This window comes from Chiloscyllium punctatum, chromosome 2, assembly GCF_047496795.1.
Source record: "Chiloscyllium punctatum isolate Juve2018m chromosome 2, sChiPun1.3, whole genome shotgun sequence".
In the NCBI taxonomy this organism is placed as follows: domain Eukaryota; kingdom Metazoa; phylum Chordata; class Chondrichthyes; order Orectolobiformes; family Hemiscylliidae; genus Chiloscyllium; species Chiloscyllium punctatum.
Window position 1 is genome coordinate 31,722,681 of NC_092740.1, and position 12,899 is coordinate 31,735,579.

Genomic DNA, 12,899 nt, shown 5'->3' on the forward strand with positions numbered 1-12,899 from the left:
ACATCAAGTCCTAGTCTAAAGGTAATGAAAATTCTCTACATTAGGATATTACACATTGCATGGCCAGGAATCAAAATGAAATTTAGATTACTGTCTGCAGAAATTAAAAGTAATTTAATGTCAAAATCATAAGATGTGAGATATGTGATGCAGGTCAATTAGCATCTGAATAATGAAGCTGCATTATAACCTTGTAAAAGTTTTCATGACAGGCCCTTAAACACTTTAAAGGACATTAAATTAATCCAACATTCCCTTTCAATTACTAATGACCCCTCTGCGAATGCCCATGTGTCATGGTTTTACCTCAGATTTTCAATATTTATAGATTTATGTTCCACCAAACTGATTGGTGCCAGTTCACATGTAATAGAATTGGAAAATTCCAAACATTCCTTGTTTGCAATGAGACCATAAACTTTTTTTTAACTTTATATTCATGCAATACAATTTTAACTACAAATAAGGAACTAATGAAATTATCCTTCCTCCTCCCACTCCATTTTGAGAAGCTCCATTCTATTCTTTGTTATTTTTCACCTCATTTCTTGCAGATTAATTATGGATGTGAAATGGTATTTACCTGCACATTAAAATGAAGTACTCTTTGGTAACTGCTACGCCTTGGATTGACGCAACACTGTCACAGGTTGACAACTTGGCAACTACTTTTCCTTTTTTAGCACTCAACACCATAGCTGCTTTTCCACTCCTGACAAATTCATAAAACAAACAATTGGAACAAATAAAGAATGTTTCTAAAGGCAATGTAAACAGACCATTATGTATTAGACATGGTGTTCATCAGCAGTCTGAACACGTTGTTGCTCCTTTGAGAGGAAATAATTAGTAAGTAGTGGGCAATTGTTCTTTTTTATTCTTCCTCTTGTAGAGACGTACACATGTTGTATTGATGTAGAAGACATGTATTACTTTTGCGTGCACAATGGGAACAATCATGTTGGCAAAACTGTCAGTCATCCTTCACAATAAGTACCTATTGTCTCTCAGTACAGCTTTCATTTTAACATATGAAAGGACAATTTTTCAACCCATTATCCAGCTGGGTAACTCTTCATTATCCAGACAGGTACCCATTAAACATACTGCAATAATTTATGAGATGATCAGTTTTTGGCATTAAGTTCAGGAGACTCTTACTGAGATTAGGAAATACTTGTCCTTATTAGTACTGACGTTATTAACTGTTAAGAAGTCTCTGTAATTAATAGTTATTGTACTTTTTACTTTGTTTCACTTTCACATGACTGAAAATTGAGGATGAAAAGTTTAAGCAGGAAGCTCTACAGAGAGTAACCAACTTAGTCATAAGTCTGTCACTGACAGAAGAGCAGGGGGAAGGAGAGATGCACAGAAGTAATAGTACGTCAATTAGAAGTTGAACTGATCAGCCTACATTGGGATCTTCACATTATCAGGGTTTGGGTTGACAAAGTGGTAGGAAGCATTCAAACTTGATACATTCCAGGAAATGAATATTTTCAAGAAAGAGGCCAACAGTTTGGCCTCACCATCAATGGCATCATCACTGAATGTTGAACTATCAATATCTTGAGGTGTCACCACTGAATAGAAGCTTAATTGGAGTGGACTTGTTGGGAACTTTGTTACCAGAAATGGCAGTGTCTAGGCATTCTACAAGGCATGTGTGACCCCCCTAACATGCCTCTCCACAAATTTCAAGACTCAATGAAGAGTATTATGAATTACCAAATTAATAAATCCTCTTGTAATACGACTCCAGGAGCTCAACACTAGACAGGAGAAAGCAATGTATATAATCAAGATACATCCCCAGGACTCAATATCTAAGGTCACCCTGCACCATTGCTGCAATGTGGCTGTGTTATTTACTATGTCACAGAATCCTGTGGCAGCTATTCAAACTTCGCCTGAGAACAACTCATATCCCCGTGGCCTCTCTCACCAGAAATGTAATAGTAACATTATCATAGGAGCACTATGATCTCCAGGTGGTTTGACTATGCAATACCACTCCTTCATCAGTCTTGTTACAACATCCTAGAATTCTGTACTCAAAATGATCTTGTCAGCACTATTAGCATAATGATTGAAACTCTTCAACAGCACTTTATCAGAGTGATGGGCATTAAATATGGCACTGTCAATGTTGTCACTTTTCATGAATACATAATAATGTTGAAAAATGTGTTGCTGGAAAAGCGCAGCAGGTCAGGCAGCATTCAAGGAGCAGGAGAATCGACGTTTCGGGCATAAGCCCTTCTTCAGAGTTTGAAAAAGGCCCTGAAGAAGGGCTTATGCCTGAAACATCGATTCTCCTGCTCCTTGGATGCTGCCTGACCTGCTGCGCTTTTCCAGCAACACATTTTTCAGCTCTGATCTCCAGTATCTGCAGTCCTCACTTTTTCCTACATAATAATGTTGTCAATTTTAAATAGTTCATACACTTAGCCAGAAATGATCCAGCATCAAATCAGGTTACACTCTTGACAAGTTCTCTTCTTTGAACCAATGCTTTTTTTTCCTGGGTGGAGTTCCAGACATTAACTTTCAGAAACAGTCATTTACAAATGGACTCCTCCATCGAATGGCTGATCTCTACAGGTTAGGAAAATCCAAAGTTCAGCTTCTATTTTGTGCTGAGGCAATGAGTAGAGCAGCACCCTTAGGGTACGGAAAGGAAAACTGGTCAGTCATCCTATACTGACTTCATCCAGTGTCTCACAAAGCTGGTCCTTTCTCTCAAAGTTATTGTGTCGTTGATTTTTCTCAGTGTGGTCGTAAAACAGCCCAGGCTCCGAAATAGCTGAATTGATGCAGAGATGAATGCTTTATTGAGTCGCTTTTTGTTTACCCCAAAACAGATGATACCTCAGGCCAAAGGCTTTCATGTTTTAGGAATAACTTGTATCATGAAAGGGGAGTGGCCAGTGTTGGTAGCTGAGGTTTTTTGGTTCAGTTACAGCAGGGGATGTGTGAAATGCTGCTGGACTTCTCTCTCTCTCCTTGCAAACTGCAAGTTGCCAGTGCCATGATTTACCGTTTGTGCTAAGGGATGTCTGTGTTTTTGGAACAGCATCATTAAGTTGGGTTCTGATAGGATAAGTTATCAGGTATTCTGTTTTCTGTTCTTTGTGTTTCATTCTGTAATTTTGGCTTTTGACTCAGTTAATTTATACTGGGAATATCCACTATACATCTAGCTAAACAAATAGCAAAGTTACGGTCTTGGCTACCTACTTAAAAATGTTTTGAGGGGTCTGGCCTAGTCCATAACAAGAGGAAGCTACTTGAGATGATTGTATGTGGATTTGAAAAGGATGTAAAATCAGGCTCTCTTGTGATTCCCAGTGGTCAAAATGGGAAATTAATTTGTCTGTACACTTTTCAAAAGATGAATTATTCAGATGCTACTGGGCTGTAATGAATGTGTTACAGGTATTAGTACTGTTGTCAGAAATTGTTTGTTCGTCTCTTCTTCAATTGAACTTTTATGTTACTTACAGTCACAAACAGTATCATGCTGCTACTGTATATCATTTACACGTGAACAGTTTCAACTAAATTGCCTTTAGCCGTAACCTGATATTTTTAGTTTAAATATGCATGTACCAGTTGTTTTATTTACATCCATGCAGGTAGTGACATTAGAGGAGAAAACTTTCTATTTTGCTCACATCGAGTTCTGATAAATAGTATAGCACCATGTACATTATAGCACCATGTACTGTATTGGCAAATTAAGATGCTGCAAGCCCTGAAAAGAGAAACCAGGGAAAGATGGTACGGTTTTAGGTTAGGGTGAGAAGAGCTGGGGGGAGTCGAGTTATGATCTGGAGTCCCCACCTGCTTCAACAAGACCACCATCATCCTGGTGCCAAAGAAAAATCATGCAGTGTGCCTCACCAACTACTGCCTGGTAGCTCTGACCTCCATAACTATGAAGTGCTTGGAGAGATTAGTCATGGCTCACATCAACTCCAGCCTACTTGATTGCCTTGATTCTTTGCAATTCGACTACTGGCGCAACGGGTCCACAGCAGACGCCATCTCCTACACTTATCCCTGGAACATGTGGATAGCAAGAATACCAATGTCAGTCTCCTACTTATTGATGGTATTTCCACCTTCAACACCATAATTCCAAGCAAACTCATTTTTAAACTTCGAGACCGAGGTCTTGGCTCCCACCTCTGTAACTGTATCCTCGACGCACTGACCCATAGACCTTAATCAGTAAGAATAGACAACAACACCTCCTCCACCATCATAGTTCTCAACACTGGCATCCCACAAGGCTACATACGCAGCTCCCTACTATAGTCCCTACACACTCATAACTGTGTGACCAAATTCTGCCCCAACACCATTTATAAGTGTGCTGACAACACCACCATTGAAGGGTTGATTTCAAACAACAAGACAGAATACAGAAAAGAGAGTGAGTGCTTAGTGGCATTGTGTAAAGATAGCAATTTCTCCATCAAATTCAGCAAAACGAAGGAGCTGGTCATTGACTTCAGGAAAGGGAGTGGAGGATACAACCCTGTCTGTATCAATAGTACTGAGGCAGAGATGGTCAACAGCGTCAAGTTCCTGGGAGTTGCGATCACCAACAATCTGTCCTGGTCCATCCATGTTGATGCAGTGGTCAAGAAAACACAACAACATCTCTACTTCCTCAGGAGGCTAAGGAAATTCAGCATGCTCACAAGGGATCTTACTAATTTTCATAGATACACCATAGAAAGCAGTTTATATGGAAGCATCACAGCGTTGGTTGGCAACTGCTCTTCCCAAGACTAAGAAACTACAGAGAGTTGAGAACACAGCCCAGTCCAAGACACAATCCAGTCTTCCATCCGCTGACTCTGTCTATATTTCCTATTGCCTTGGAAAGGCAGTCTACATAATCAAAGACCACTCCCACACTGATTATACTGTCTTCAACCCTCTTCTGTCGGGCAGAAGATAACAAAAGTTTGAAAACACATACGAATTGATTCAAGAACAGCTTCTTCCCCACTATTATTTGATATCTGAGTAGATTTCACAGTATCGTGCACAAAAATGAAAAATCTCCATTTACTTAGACACATGAATAAAACTCAAATTTGTGGTGCCAAGAAGTTTGTATTTGGGTTAATATGATCGCTAAAATGGATTACTTCATTTAATAATGCAAAGATGTTGTAACACCCTAAAATATGTGATTTTACTGTGTATTTGTTAAAGAACGTTTACATATCTGAAGTAGAATAATCATGATGATGTCAAATGATAAAAATAATTACAATTATACAATGATTTACTTCAGTATGATGGTTTCTTAGCACATATTCACCCAAATTAGGAAACAGTTCACTGAGCCTTTAGATAAGAATCAGATTCAATTACACCACTATGTCTCATTGTAATAACTACACCATTATGTTACAATATCCTTGGTCACAGTACAGGGCACAGTGCCTGGATGATCATGACACTGTTGAAACACTAACTTCAGGATGGAATAATAGTATTGGATAATTCAATGTACCCTGACCTACCATGGAGTTACTGTAATTACCATAAAATTAATTTCCAGCATAAAACACATTAATTTTAAATAGAACCCTTATACTCTAGAAAAATGCAAATTTGGCAGTGACTTGATAGAGATTTATAAAATAAGGAATGAACTAGATGGTGTTTATGTGAACTGATTATTTCAATTAAGCAGGTGAGGGAGAATTGGCTTGCATTTATTAGATATGCTTAGTTGAAAATGTTCCAACTCATGAGATATTTGCTGATTCATTCTATTCTTTCCAGTAAGAGCTGGACCAGTTTCTGGCCCAGATAGTTGTAACATCGTGAAAAAGGTCAGCTTCATTTAATATCCAATGTGGTCTTTTAGGACTAGTTTAGATCACCCTGGGGAACAAGAGAAGAATTTTCCAATTATGTTCCCAAATGGATGATTTTTCATCTCTCCCAGATGACTATATGGCTCCAGGCGGCTGGGAAATATACAATGTTTGATACAGAAGGAATCAGAACTGTGTGGCTTGATGTAGTAGTAAGTCTTTCCTGCACGTCATTTCCATAATTGCATGAAAATCATAAACTGTCTGTAATCTGTTTAATCTATCGACTTTGGAGTGAGAGCACAGAAAAAGACACTAGATGGAATACTAACCGATAAGCAAAAAGAACATAATCATTCACTGAGTTCTCAGATACCAGGACAGTGTGATCCTTGTGTATAGGGTCATCCTCTGATGATATATTTACATGATGCAACACTCTGCAGGAATTGGTCAAATCAAAAATCTGAAATCGCAAAAAAATTGTAAATCAGTGATTGATTTGCTTCTGTCTTTATCATGGTAGAGCTGCACATGGTGAATTCATTGATGCACTGATGTCTTGTAAAAACAGGCGTGATTTCATGATTAACAAAATTGCATCCTTTACTGTTATGCAATGGGGGAAGTTATCAATATCAGGTACAGTAGGGTGTGGAGAACTATGCTTATTGTGGAGTGGGATTGCCTCCAGCTTAACTGGTCTTACAAATACCGTAGGAATGTTAGCTGAACTCATACTTTACCAAAATGATTTTGTAGAAATGGGTGCAGCTGATAAGGCCAACATTTTTTGTCCACCCTCAATTCTCCTTGTAGCGACTGTTTTGTTTAGCTACTCATAGGTTTATTAAGAATGAACCACAGTGATATGGGTCCAGAGTCACATGTAGGCCAGGCCAGGGAAGGAATGGCTGATTTCCTTTCCTAAAGGACATTGTAGAATTAGGTGGATTGTTTACAACAATCAGTGAAATTTTAATGGCCACCATTACTGACACTCATTTTATATTTTAGCTTTGTTAACTGAATGTAAATTTCTAGTAGGATTTAGAGTGAGATTTGAACATATGTTCCCAAAGCATTTGCCTGGGCCTCTGGATTACTAGTCCAGTGATGTTACTACATCACGACATGTAACTCCCAATCCAGTGATGTGGTTGATTATTAACTGCCCAGTTAGGAATGGGCAACAATTCTGACCTTGCTACCAAAGCACACATCCCATGAAAGAATAGAGAAACAAAACAATATGAAAACAAAATGAATACTGAACAGCAGTGTTGAAACGTTCAGCATTGGTGCATGGTGTTATTGGCAAATTGTCAAAATATTTTTTGCCAATTTTCTCTGCAAATAAGGTTCAGGTGTCGCTGGTGTTAGTTTACAGGTCCACCAGAACCTAACTGAATGGTGGAATAGGTTTGAGGGGCTGAACAGCCTATGAATAGGCTGCATTCCATTGATCATAGACATCTAATATGAATCAAAATCTTCTATATACAGGATCAACTTCATGGGATGGGCAATTAACAGCAAGAAAGGAATGTAATTTTTCTATTTTGAGCTATATTTAACTTTTACTTGCATGTAATGGCCTGGATTTCTGTGACCACTGCAAGCCACTTAACATGACTTCCAGTGATATAACAAGAGCTTTTTCTTGACTTGCAGGGAATCATTGTGGTAATGCCCTCAACTACTTTCCTCTTCCTTCCCCATTTTGAGTCCTCTCATTAACCCACTTTCCACAACATAGTCATGTAGCACCACGGGAATTTCCAAAGGATTTACAACATAATCAATATCTTTGGTGATTTTCTTGTGTTATATTTCCAAGCCTTCATTCTCAGGACATGGTTGTCACTGCCATTCGTTGTTCATTCCTAGTAGCCCATTACATGTTGTCATAACTGACAGGCTTCCTAGCCCCTTCCAAGCATCGTTGAGAGACAGCCCATGTTGATGTAGTACAAGAGCCACATATAGAGCAGTCCAAGTAAAGATAGCAAGTTTCCTCCCTAAAGGATATAATGGTCCATAGACCCTGCTCTGCCATTCAATAGGATTATGGTTGATTTGTTCCTGCCTGTCTCACATAGCCTAAACCCTAACTCAATGTGGAATATATTGAATGATCCACCATTTTATCACAAGGTTAATATATTGTAGCAAACTGAAGAATTTGCACAATGCCAGCATATATTAGGTGATTACATGTCAAAATTAAGTAACCCATGCAATAAAATACAATTGCAAATATGAATTTTTCTTTTTAACCAGCAACAGAAATTGTGATCTTCCTTTGGGAAGCCACATGAAGTCTATGTAGGCTCTAGGTTTCCAGATATACATCCATGTTACATGATTCAAAAATATACAATGACTGAAGCCCCACCTGAACAAGATTTCCAAAGATAAAATCAAATTACTGCGGATGCTGGAATTTGAAACCAAAAGAGAAAATGCTGGAAAATCTCAGCAGGTCTGGCAGCATCTGTAAGGAGAGAAAAGAGCTGATGTTTCAAGTCTAATTGACCCTTTGTCAAAGCTTAATTTAAAAAAAATTTTGTACCGATAAAGCAGTTGTGGGAGGGGGCCCGGGTAGACCTGGAACAAGAAATGTTCCACATACCCCATGAAAAGGGAGGCATAGCTAGGACCCATACGGGTACCCATTACTACACCTTTGATTTGGAGAAAATGGGATGAGTTGAAGGAGAAGTTGTTGAGAGAGAGAACAAGTTCAGCCAGGTGGAGGAGAATGGTGGTGGATGGAGATTGTCGGGCCTTTTTTTGAGAAAGAAGCAAAGAGCTTTCAAGCCATCTTGGTATGGGATGGAGGTGTAAGGAGATTGCACATCCATGGTGAATAGAAGGTGGTTAGGGCCTGCGAACTGAAAGCTGTCAATGTATCGCAGGGCATCAGAGGAATCCTGGATGTAGGTGAGGAGGGAGTGAGCCAGAGGAGTGAGGATGAGTCAAGGTAGGAGGAAATAAGTTCAGTGGGGCAGGAGCATGCTGACACAATGGGCCTGCCGGGACAGTCCTTCTTGTGGATTTTGGGGAGTAGGTAGAAATGGGCTGTCCGGGGTTGGGAGACTATGAGGTTGTAAGCTGTGGGGGGGAGGCATCCAGAGGAAATGAGGTCAGTCATGGTGTTGGAGACAATGACTTGATGCTCAGTGGTGTGGTCATGCTCCAGGGGGAAGTAGGAGGAGGAATCTGAGAGTTGGGGCTCAGCCTCTGCGAGGTAGAGGTCAGTACGCCAGATGACAACTGCACCCCCTTTGTCAGCAGGTTTGATGAGAAGGTTGGGATTGGACCTAAGGGAGCGAAGGGCAGAAAGTTCGGATGGAGAGAGATTGGAATGGGTAAGAGGGGCAGAGAAATTAAGGTGGCCAATGTCCCGTCGACAATTGTCAATGAAAAAATCAAGGGCAGGAAATTGTCCTGGCGGGGGTGTCCAATTAGAGATGGAATGTTGGACGGATCTGCGAAAGGATCTGTGGAGCGGGGGGAGGACTCTTGCCCAAAGAAGTGAGCACAAAGGCAACAGAAGAAGAGCTCAAGATCATGTCGAGCCCGGAATTCATTGAGGTGGGGAAGTAAGGGTACAAAGCTGAGTCCTTTGCTGAGAACAGCACGCTCAGCCTCAGAGAGGGGAAGGTCAGAGGGTATGGTGAACACATGGCAAGGGCTGGGGCTGAAAGAGATGGGGTTCAAGGGATTGGGGCTGTTGGAAGGTGGAGGGTGGGCAGGGGTGTGGATGAGAAGTTGAAGCTTGCGTTCTTAACATCTGCAAGAAACAGGAAAAGTTTGGAGTTAAAGTGTCGAATAATACGAAGGATGAAATGAAACTGTGGACCAGGACAGCTTTGAGAGCGAGTAAATCGGTGCTGCTGGAGAGAGGTGTCGAGTGCTTTCATATGGCGGCGCATGGCCCTGAATGTGGCTTTTCGGATGCGACGAAAACAGCAGTTAGAAAAATAGTGTATATCATGCAAGTACCTGTAATCCTGGAGGCTGCATGCAGGGTGGAATTTGAGTTGAAATCCATGTGGAGTAAGTCGGAGGTGAAGACAGTCACTGAGGAAGGAAATATGGCTGTGGAAGCGAGTCTTAGTAAATACCTTGTCTAACACAGAGAGAAAAGGAAAGCAGTGAAGGTGGACGGGGGAGAGAGACAAACGAAAATCCTGTCAAAGAGAAGAGCAGTACTTCTTCAGGGTAGGCATTCCTGGAAGAGAGGTGGCAATGGGTTAAACACTGGATAAAAGCAAATTACTCCGGATGCTGGAATCTGAAACCAAAAGAGAAAGAGGGTCAGTTAGACTCGAAATGTCAGCTCTTTTCTCTCCTTACAGATGCTGCCAGACCTGCTGAGATTTTCCAAGATTTCCAAAGAAACGTGTTAATAAAATTTGTTTCTTGAATGTCCATAGTGTATCTTCATTTTGCCAATGAAATTGTGCACCTTCATTTATGACTTTAGCCCATAGGTCAAAACTAAATTTGCTCAAATGAGTTGTGTTTATTTGAATCCAAATAGGGGTGTCTCACTCCAGTTGATAGGCCTAGGCACAACTATTTGTCTTGACTAAACTTATGAAATGCTATCAGTTCCAATGATTGAAGACTTGCCTTCTGAACCATGAATCAAGTGCATTTAGCATTATTTTATCAAGCTACTTCTATGAAGTAGCAACAGATTTTCTTACCTTAACAGAGTGACTTCCATCATAAAATGCTAATAATAGTTGCCCATCCATTGCAGATGTTACAATGGGAGGATCCAGAGAATCATTGACTTTAAAGACCAGTTTTCCTGAATGGATATCCCAAACTTGGAGAGAGTTATCCTCAGTAACTGCAACCAGCCTATTCTGCATGCAGACAGTAATGGAATCAATGTTCTCACCAACTCTATGAACCGTCTGCAAAGTTTGTCCACTTTTGAGGTCCCATATTTTCAGAGTTCTATCCTTGGATGCAGTGATTGCTTGTAGACCTTTCTGCATGCCTGTTACAGCTGTAATCGTGTCAGTATGACCTGCATAATCACAATGGGGTAATCTTTAATGAGCTTATATATAGATTGTAAACTAATAATCTATAGACAAATTTGAGAGGAGTTTTGACAGAGGCGTATAAAGGATGATCTGAACAGTGAAGATAATGAGAATTCGATCTAAATGGTGGCAGTATCAAGAACCAGATGATACTGGATTAAGGTGAATGCTGAAAGAACTGAAGGCACCATAAGGGGAAACATTTTATGCAGCATGTGAATAGAATTTTGAAAGCTCTACCTGATAATGTGATTGTTGGGGCAGATCCAATCAAGGCTTTCATATGGGACTTGGATAAGTATCTGAAGAGAAAATAATTGGAGGTAAAAGAGGGCAAGGGACACTAGCACAATTGTTCGTGCAGAGAACTGATAAAGACATCATGATTTGAATCGCACTCTTGGCTGTACCTGTTCGCATGATTCTTGCCTCAGTAGCTATGTTAATGGGGTTGAGAATAGCCTGTATTGGAAAATGTTAATAATTTAAGAATAAAGCTGGTCCTGGTGATGTTGGAAGTTACTTCACATGACAAAAAAAGCAAGTATCCCTAAAGTGGGAGAAAGTGAGGACTGCAGATGCTGGAGATCAGACTTGAGAGTGTGGTGCTGGATAAGCACAGCCGGTGAGGCAGCATCCGAGGAGCAGGAGAATCAATGTTTCGGGCATAAGCCCTTCATCGTTCACCACCATCATTGACAAGTATCACTAAAGTTAAAAGGAAGAAAAACTGCAAATGTTGGAAGTCCATGGTGAATTACTTAAATTTTAAGAATATATTGTCAGTTTATCTGCATCCAAAATGAAAACAGGAGAGTATAACAGGTCTGAATTCAGTCTTTTCAGCAAGACTTGTTTATCATTACAGGTGAAGAAGATGATGGTGTCACAATGATAATAAACCTAAAGCTCTGGTTATATGGGTTTAAATCCCATCATGGCAGCTTCAGAAATTTAAGTTCAATTAACAAATCATGACAGAAAGTTAGTCTCAGCAACGGTGACCACAAAATGATAATTGATCTTCAAAAAACCCATCTGCTTCATTCATGCCTTTTAGGGAAAGAAATCTGCTGTTCTTCTCGAGACTGGCCTACATGTGATTCTAGACCCAAAACAATGCTTAACTACCCTCTGAAATGTTCAGTTCAATTAATGATCAGCAACAAATGCTGGCCTTGCCCACGATGTCAATATACAACCAGAGAACTTTGTTAGAAAATGTGCTGGGCATTTCCAGTGCATCGTCCTAACATCTTCCAACAATCGCCATACTGACAAAAAGCATACAGTTTATTCCAGAGTTATATTTTTTTCCTACAGGCAATCTTGGGCCTTTTAATTTCCAAGAATGGAACAGCATAGTAAATGATGAGCTTGCAGCTGAGGACAGATTTAAGCTAGCCTTCCTTAACGCTAAATTATCACTACATTCACGTATACATGAAAGAGCATTGGAGAGGGAGCATTGGCCTGAGAAATGTTCAAGTGAACGGCAACTGTAACCTATTTTGTTGAATAGAAGTGGGCACAGTATAAAGAATAAATATTAATATAATTAGCTCCCAGTATATGCTGAGTTAGATTTAAGCTTAGAGTGAGACTCATTGTGAACCCCGACTGACAATTCTAAATTGATAGTGAAAAGAATTAGGTTGACTGTCAGATTAATAAGCAAACATTGTCCAATTGCAGAGTCATGTTTGACGTTGAATGTTTTGTTCATGTTTTACAACTGCATGCTGATTGAGTGTGGTTAACATTTTGCTTATTTCAAACAACTGAAGGGACTTGTTATTTGATATCCATCTAAAATGTCATATTACGCATAAATAACAAGATATTTATCACAAAAATCAAAGGTTCGAGTAGCCCACTCTTACTCCTGAATCATACATTCATATGTTCATAAGTAAGCATGGCTTTCCACAAGTTCAACAGATATTGTGAGTAAACTAGAGATAGCTGAAGGAAA

General features: G+C 39.8%; 1 protein-coding gene across 3 annotated transcripts in view; it reads right to left on the bottom strand.

Annotated features, from left to right (window-relative positions):
- LOC140495709 (uncharacterized) overlaps positions 1–12,899 on the bottom strand; it is a 109,788-nt gene that overhangs the window by 29,079 nt on the left and 67,810 nt on the right. For all 3 annotated transcript variants that reach the window (XM_072594728.1, XM_072594738.1, XM_072594717.1), the window contains 3 exons: positions 10,574–10,905; positions 6,185–6,318; positions 584–712 (listed from right to left, as the gene is read on the bottom strand). In XM_072594728.1, the coding sequence (XP_072450829.1) occupies positions 584–712; positions 6,185–6,318; positions 10,574–10,905 (595 nt within the window). The remainder of the gene's footprint in view (positions 1–583; positions 713–6,184; positions 6,319–10,573; positions 10,906–12,899) is intronic.